Here is an 8,599-nt window from a genome sequence, read left to right as displayed (position 1 = left end):
CTTTTCTCCTTCCTTCCCTCCCTCCTTCCTTTCTTTTCTCCTTCCTTCCCTCCCTCCTTCCTTCCGTTTCTCCTTCCTTCCTTCTTTCCCTCCTTCCTTCCCTCCTTCCTTCCTTCCTTCCTTTTCGCCTTCCTTCCTCCCTCCCTCCCTTCCTTCCCTCCCTCCCCTCCTTTCTTCTCCTCCCTTCCCCTCCCTCCCTCCCTTCCTTCCTCTCCCTTTTTTTTCTCTCTCCATCCTTTCTTCCATTCATCTGTCCATCTTTTTTTCAACTGACCCATCCATCTTCCATCCATTCTTCCATCTATTAATCCATTCATCCACCTTTCCATCCATCAATCCAGCACATATTTATTGAGCACCTGCAGTGTCCTGCCCTCTGCATGGTGATATTTCTACCTAGTCTAAGAGGTACAGACTCAGGGGTTAAACTTTTCCTTTACCTTTCTATGAACTTAAAATAGTCAAGGCTGTACAGTAGCTTCAAGGCACCTGAAGTTTTTCAGAAGCAGGCAACGGGATCAGAAATCTCAGAGTGAACTGGGCCACCTGAAGTTGTTTTCATGATAACAATAACGAGGATTCCCTTGGGCCAGCAATGATTCCAATGTGAGTTAAGCACCAAGGAAGGCTTGAATCACACCTATTTTCCTTTAATGTTCCCCTACAAGATGCCCTAGTTTAATCATGTGAGTGGAATTAAGCCTGACCAGCTCAAAACAGAGTAATTAATTATGTCCTGATTCAGTTACAGTAACTAATTGAATGCCTGAGGCAGTCACTTGCACCACGGCACAGGAGTTGGGGCCCCACTGACCTCTTGATTTAACGCTTGCCAGAATCTGGACAAACTCTGGCTTAACCTCTCCTGCCTTACAATCTCAGTATGCCGCACCCACGGTCAGCTGGGCTGTGAAGACCACGGGCCACTTGGTCTCCACAAGGAGGTCACCACCCCCTGCTGGAGATAGGGATTGGACACCCTGGCCGCCTCTACCAAGGGAGCCCATCTCATTCCTCAGTTTAGCAAAAGCCACGTGCTAGTTCAGTGGTCTGCACCCTTACTTCACATTATCATTAAGAGAGCACAGTGCCAGGGGCCCAGCCCAGGCCAAGTGACTCAGAATGTTCAGGGATGGGGCTCAGGCAAGTATGTCTGACAGGTCATCGTAGTGGGCAGGTGGGTTGAGACCCACGGGGCTTCCCTGGCCCAGAAGGTGGCTGGATGGGGAGCTTTCTTAGCAACTGTCTACTTTCTAGAAGGTCATGGTCTCAACAAGGTCTTTAGGAGGAGAGCTCCTACTCTCGTTCTAGTCCAGAAGGAGACCATTGTTACCACAAGGCCCACAGCTTCCTTCCTGAACCCCAAGGGGAGGTGGGTGCCCCACCAGCAAACTCCCCGGGCTTCTTCCCTAAGCACCCCCTTGCCCTTGCCCCAGGCCTCTCTCTGGTGGTGGGCCTGGTACTGTACATCTCCAGCATCAACGATGAGATGCTCAACAGGACCAGGGACACGGAGACCTATTTCAACTACAAGTATGGGTGGTCGTTTGCCTTTGCTGCCATCTCTTTCCTTTTGACAGAGGTAACCTTCCCCCAGCAGGCTGGGTGGGGGCGGGACAGGAAGACACTCGGCGGGGGGGGGGGGGGGGGGGGGGGACGCACTCGCTGCCCTTCCTCCTCCCCGGAATGTATCACTCTCTTCACCCCCTCCCGCTCCTCCAGGACATCCCAGTTCTGTGCCCGCATGCATGTCCCTCCCAGCTCCAGCTGCTCTGGTGGCTGTGTCCTGTGCAGGCCCCAGCTGGGGAGCAAGGCCAGGCCCCCCGGCAGTGAGCTCTCCTCTGCTCTCTCCTCACTGTAGAGCGCTGGGGTGATGTCCGTGTACCTGTTCATGAAGAGGTACACCGCCGAGGACATGTACAGGCCTCACCCCGGCTTCTACCGTCCCCGTCTGAGCAACTGCTCCGATTACTCAGGCCAGTTCCTGCACCCGGACGCCTGGGTCCGGGGCCGCAGCCCGTCTGACATCTCCAGTGACGCCTCCCTGCAGATGAACAGCAACTACCCAGCCTTGCTCAAGTGCCCCGACTATGACCAGATGTCATCCTCTCCCTGCTGAGCCTCACCGCCTTCCTCCCTGGACTGTGGACAACCAGACGGCCCTTCCCATGCTCCCCTGATGGTCTGTGAGCCCCAGGCCCTTGGTTGACAGGCCCAGGCTGCCCCCACCACGCTTCGCTCTTGTCCCTTGTCCCTTGACCCGTGTCGTCTCCAAGCTTCCCCAAGAGCGGCTCTAGCTGCCCCCAGCGTGGGGTCAGGAGTCTGGAGCCAGTGGACAAGCTGATCGGCTGAGAGTGTGGGCGTGGCCCCGCCTCTCGGGTGCCAATCACTCCTGCGGCTCTCCCCTTCCTTGGGAGCGGTGGCTGTTCCAGCTGTGTTATCTGTCCCCACACACCTTCCTCCGTGGCCCCAGGCCGAGACGAGCTCTGAGATGCCGAGTTCCTTACACAGACCCAGCCGGACCTGTGTGCCTACCAACTAGCCTGGCCCCCGTGTTCGTGTTCTGGACCATCAGGGCGAAAGGTGAATCTCATATGAGGTCTGGCTGGTTCAGAATTGCCAAGCAGTGTTCCTCGTGAAATCCCTTATCCGTTTTCCTTACCCACGTCGGTCTGCGCGACACGCCGTCCTGTCCTCCCCGCCCCCCTCCACCCCATAGGCTGTGAATCTTCTGCCCTCTCTTCCCACCAGGACTCGGCTGCCCCAGCTTTGTCCCCACCGGGCTAAGTTGGGGGGGGGGGGATTCTGAGGCTACTCTGAGAAAGTCACAAAGAGGTGTTAATGGCTGATGATGTCTTAATATGTATGGCCCCTATACCGTTTTTAACAGGGGTCTTTAATGCCTTAACCCAAGAAGTGACTCTGACAAGGAGAATTTCAGACTTTGGCTGGTCCCAGTTAGTACCATCAGGCACTATTTCAGGCCCTGGGGATACTGTCCCTGCTCAAATGGGCAGTATTTCCTGTCCAAGGCCCTAAAATAGAATCCTATAGACACACATCTATACCACCTAAGTAGAAGGCAGCTTTCAAAGAGGCTGCCTGAGATTTGGAGCTGGATTTGCCAACACCTGGTGCATTTTGAGTCTAAGCAAGCCAGACTTGGAAGGATCCAGCGCTCTCTGTGAACATTTGGGGGTTGCCCTTTAATCCTAACACAGGGCAGTATCCGCTTGCTGGACTTGGTTGGGGCCTATGTCGGCAACTGGATGGTTCCAGATGAGGCATGGTGATGCCCGTTTCCCTAGTAGCAAGGCTGGGCTGGGAGGTACCAGGCCCTCTCCATGAAATGCAGCGGGGCGGGTGGGGAAATCCTGCACCGCAGGATGTGACCCCAGTTCTCCAGGCATCTTCTCAGCGTGTGTAGTTCCGGTTTTGAGATTGTGAGTAGCGAAACAAAGCCAGGCTCTCTGCCATGTGTTTTTGCATTGCCAGCTTTTCGGTCTTTCTCTTGCTCTCTTTAAGATAGCATTGGGTTCCAGGTTCGCAGGGCCACCGCGGGCAACACGTGGGCCCTGGAAAGCTGTACCAAAACCCACACATCTGTGGGTACGGACTTGGAAAGGACAGTCTATTCGTTTTCTAGAACTGCCGTAACAAAACACCGCAGACCCGATGGCTCAAAACACAGACCGTTATTTTCTCACAGTCCTGGAGACCGGAAGTCAGAGATCAAGGCGTCAGCAGATTCGCTTTCTCTCCCTGGCTTGCAGATGGCCCTCTTCTGGATGTGTCCTCACAGGGTCTTTCTTCTGCTTGTGTGCCCACCCCTGGTGTCCACATTCCCTCTTATAAGGATGCCAGTCAGATTGAATTAGAGCCCATCCTAAGAGAGCCCGGTTTTACCTTCATCACCATGTAAAGGCCCTGTCTCCAAATACGGTCACATTCTGAGGTTCTGGAGGTGAGGGCCTCAACACACTACTTTGGGGGGCCACACGATTGAACAGGTACGGGCAAGTTGCTTCGTAGCTGGATTATAACACCTGCTTCACAGCACAGTAGAGAAGATCAGAGGAGGCGATTCTGGTCCCAGCTCAGCCACTCACTCAGCACGGATCCTTGGGCAAGCCCCGTCTGCTCTGAGGGGCTTGACCTAAATTATTTTCAAGCCCCCCACTTCGCACACACCCGCCCCCAACTCTGTTGATTCAGCCTCGTGTAGAAAGCTCCAGAATGCCATCATACATGACTTTTCAATCCTTGCCTTGAAACTGATAGCAACTATAGACCCCACCCAACTTTCCAGTCCATTGGCACCTTGCACATGACCATCGCACTCTGGTTACTGTTTACAGAATAAAACGGAAACCACATTCTCCTCCGCAGTAGAGGCATCGGTTAGTGTACGTGCAGACCAGTAGGTAGCATTTCCGAACTGGACCGCTTGTTTAGATGTGCTCTTCTCCGGTTTTTGTCAATGTGATTACCCTCCTAAGATGCACTTCCCTGTCCCTCATTTCCCTTTCTCTGTCACTGTACTGAGCTTGTGTTTGTGCACCTGGAAAAAATAGAATCCACGCCTAAACACGAGCTGATTGTTGCCTGACATCATTAGGATGGGCCTTTATTGGCCTGGCTGCTGGACTCGCTAAGCCAAGAAGCTCTTACCTTGGGAACATACAGCTTCTGCTTCTCTTACGAACAGGTTCTGGGTCATCGTCCTCCTTCATGAGGGAGGGGGGAAGGTTATCGATCATTGTGGAACCATTATGGTTTCCTTTCCGTCCACACACGAATCTCAGAACTGGGGGTCTGTTTGCAGCCTCCCCACAATCAAATATTAAACTGTGTAATCTCAACTCAGAAATCATAATCTGGCTCCTTTCCCAATGCCCTTGCTGATCTCTTGTTTCCTCAAGAACTCAAAAAAACACATTGATGAGATTTTTTTTTTCTCCCCCTCCAACACTTGAAGAGGGAGGGTAATGAGCTGAAGTCTGATAAATTGGGGAGTAAAAGCACTCAGGGTCACCAGTGGTTGGGCAGGAATAATTCCACTGCTGGCTCCCTCCCACATGGAACTCACCAGCCTCCTCCTTGCCCCGGGGGGGGGGGGGACTCCGTGACACCCTCTGTCCCACCAGATGGCCTTCAGAGGAATGGGGTGTTATTAGGACTGTGGACTGAGTTGATGGGGAGGCATTTGGGGGCAAATCCCCAAGTGCCACCAGCTTCTCAGTGATGTGGGGGGGGGGCCTTCCTTAATGTTTGGGTAACTCCTTTCTCCCCACATAAAAGTGGTGTATTGGGGTTCTCCAGAGAAACGGAACCGATAGGATGCACCTAGAGATTTATTTTAAGGAATTGGTTCCCATGGTGGTGGAGGCTTGGCAAGTCCAGAATCACCAAAATCAGATGGGGGACACCAGCAGGCTGCAGATTCAGGGAAGAGTTGCAGTGTGAGTCTGAAGGCCATCTGCTGGTAGATTTTCTTCTTGCTTGGGGTAGGTCAGTCTTTATTCTATTCAGGCCTTCACCTGATTGGACGAGGCCCAGCACATGCTAAGAAAGAATCCGTGTTACTCAAAGTCCACTGCCATAAATGGCAATCTCATCTGAAACACACCTTCACAGAAACTGCCAGAATAACCTGGGCACCATGGCCCAGCCAAGTTGACACTTTAAATGGATAAAGGGCAGATGAGATCCGGGGAAATGGTATTCCATTTTCAGCATTGCAGGGTAGGTGGGGCGCCTGCGTGGCTCAGTCAGTTGAGCATCCGACTCTTGATCCCAGCTCAGGTCATGATCTCGCGGTTCGTGGGGTTGTGCTCCTCATTGAGCTGTACTCTGACGGTGAGCGCCTGCTTGGGCTTCTCTCCCTCTCTTTCTGCCCCTTCCCCACCCTCTCTCTCTCAAAGCAAATGCATAAACTTTAAAAAGAAGAATTGCAGGGTAGGTGTGAGATACAGGAGTAGGGGGAGTCGGCGCATCTCTGCTCACCCATGCACGCACGTGTATGGCCACGCCCAGGGCTCTGTTCTTTCGCAGGCTGTCCCTCCAGCCAAAGCCATCTCCCTGATGAGTGCGTGGAGCACGTTTGCAGCTCCCCCAGTGTTGGTTGGTATCCTACACTCAGTGAATACATGCTCCCATGCTAACACAACCCTTGAGAAGTTTCTCAGCCTCTGGAACACAAACACTCCATGAGTGGGGAACAGGTGAATGAATGGATTCCACCGAATGTGCCAGATGGGCCAGGGCCCAGCCTGCACTGCACGTGTGAAGTCAGCCATGGCACCGAGTCTCAGAGGCCGCCACGGTGCAGACCTGACTCTCCCCAAAGGGGTGGAAGGTGGTGAGCCATAGCTGGGCCAAAGCCCCCCCCCCCCCCCCCCCAGGACCCAGGATGGGCGCTGGGGCCTCAGGCCCTTCCTTCTGGAAGAATTCTGTTTGCTGGATTCCCACCTACAACTGCACTGGGATCCTAGTGACCTTGGACAGGTCACACCCTCCCAGGGCCTGCCTCGGCTTCCTCATGTGTACTAAAGGCCGATCTCCCCGTCTGCTTCTGAGCCAGACTTTTCTGCCTGGGTCACCCGCCCTTGGGTGTTTGCATCCAGCGAGGCTTCTGCTCTGCTGGTTCCAGGGTGGCAATGGACCTGAGTTCCCTGCAGGGCACTGCTCCCGCTCTGTGTATTGTCAGCAGCCTAGGGACCTCCTTTGATCATTCATACAACGAGAGAGTTGGATAAAGTCATCTGCAGGTTCTGTCTCCAGCTCAAAAGACTGTAAGTTCTGTAGGCAAAATCCAACCAGGCTCAAATGACAGACCCCCCAGTCTCTGCCTCCTGCCAAGGGCACCCAGATGACACCCCCAAAGAATGCAGAATTTAGCTAAGAGAGCACGTACTCGGGGGACCTCAAGGAAGAACAAGATTGTGTATGATAGAATGCAAATGGCAGGCCCCAGAACAGCCGGAGGGGAGAGGAGGGAGGTTTCAAAGATGAACTCAGCTGTCCCCTTCTCAGCCAATGGGAATGGGAGGCAGTGGAGCTTCTCAATCCAGCGTCTGCTCCCCTGGATGGCGTTATGGGAAGTGAGGCCCTGGTGAGCCAACTCCGGAGGTCAAGAGCCTCCAAGGGGTTCAAGGTCAAGAGGCACCACTTTGGTGCCAAAAGAAGGGCAAGAAAAGTCTTTCCCAGCTGAAAGGTACCCAAAATGTGACTATGTCTGTTAGGAGACGAAAGTTTCCAGGTGGGAGTTGGGTGAGGGGAGGGAACTGACAGTTCCCTGGAAAAGCTCATCCTAGAAATGTCATCAGGAGCTCAGTCTTGGCCTTGATTGGCAGATGAGATGCTGGCCGATTATCCCAGTGGACTGAAGGCTCGGGGATAGGATCCGTAGCTTCCTCTGCTGAGTCCCAACCCAGCCTTTCCACCTCGGAGCTGGGCTTCAAGCCTCCAGCTACCCCCTCCGGGAAAACCAGTGGCACATTTCAGGCCTCAGTTTCTCCATCCATAAGATGGACAGCCTCCTCGGCCTCTCTGCCCTGGGAAGGAGTGAGCCTGAGTGACAACTTAAATGGGAATCCTGGGGGTGCCCGGTGGAGCAGATGTACTGGCTCAGGGCTGAGCACTGGTTCGGAGTCACCATCTCTATGCCCCAAGCTTAGCTGACTTGCCGTGTTTTCCCGGCCCTGCCCCGTCTAACCCCTCATCCTGCGCGTAGCCTGGGAGGGGCTTTCTTCCCATTCCTCTGGCTCTCTCCTCACCAGCAAGGAGCAGTTTTGGGGGGACATATCTGATACCCCATTGTTCACTGACCTTGGCCTCGAGATCCTCCCTTTTTAAAGCCGGTGGAGATCAGATTCTGGCTTATGCGCTGCAACGAATAGGTCATTTCAATGGCAAAAGTAATAGTTTGACTCAAACTGCTTTAAACAATAGGAGTATTTCTTATCTTCACGTCAGGAAGGCCAGGAGTAGGTGTGGGTCCAAGGACTGGCTAATTCATGGGCTCAATGATGCCATCAAAAACCCAAGTTCTTTCCATCTCTTGGGGGTGCCGCCATTGACTTTATCCTCAGGTTGGCAGCAATCCCAAGGGTCCTATCTAGATACAACAACATCAGAAGGAAGTGAAGGACTATCTCTTCTTCCGTGGCTTTCTTAGGAAGAAAGACCAATTTCCCAGAAGTCTCCACCTCTGGGGTCATGTGCCCATTGATAAACCACCATCTGGCAAAGGGAAGGGGTGACCACATACACCAGTCATCTATTGAAATAACGAGTTACCCCAAACCTCAATAGCTTCATCGCAATCATATCACTATTTCTGACACTTTGGGGGCCTGACTGGGCTCAGCAAGATGATTCTCACTCAGGATCTCTCAAGGGGTTAGAGTCAGCGCCTATCATCTTCAAAACTTCCTTGCTCACTTGTCTGGCAATTATGTCCACCGGGACCACAGCCAGGGCTGTCGGCTGGGACACCTACGCTCAGTCTCTTCACAAGGCCTGGTCTTCCTTGGAGCATGACAGCTGGGGTCTGAGAGTGAACATCCTAAAAGACAGGCAGTATTGCCTTTCTTTG

At 53.3% G+C, this 8,599-nt stretch overlaps 1 protein-coding gene across 1 annotated transcript in view; it reads left to right on the top strand.

Moving 5' to 3' along the window:
• Nucleotides 1–2,704, top strand: part of CACNG5 (calcium voltage-gated channel auxiliary subunit gamma 5) — a 7,949-nt gene extending 5,245 nt beyond the window's left edge. The window contains exons 4-5 of the mRNA XM_049636395.1: nt 1,437–1,582; nt 1,862–2,704. Of these exons, the coding sequence (XP_049492352.1) occupies nt 1,437–1,582; nt 1,862–2,119 (404 nt within the window). The 3' untranslated portion in view covers nt 2,120–2,704. The remainder of the gene's footprint in view (nt 1–1,436; nt 1,583–1,861) is intronic.
• The last annotated feature ends 5,895 nt before the right edge of the window (nt 2,705–8,599 follow it).

Source organism: Panthera uncia, chromosome E1 (assembly GCF_023721935.1).
Source record: "Panthera uncia isolate 11264 chromosome E1, Puncia_PCG_1.0, whole genome shotgun sequence".
In the NCBI taxonomy this organism is placed as follows: Eukaryota; Metazoa; Chordata; class Mammalia; order Carnivora; family Felidae; genus Panthera; species Panthera uncia.
This window is presented reverse-complemented; position numbering and strand designations above follow the sequence as displayed.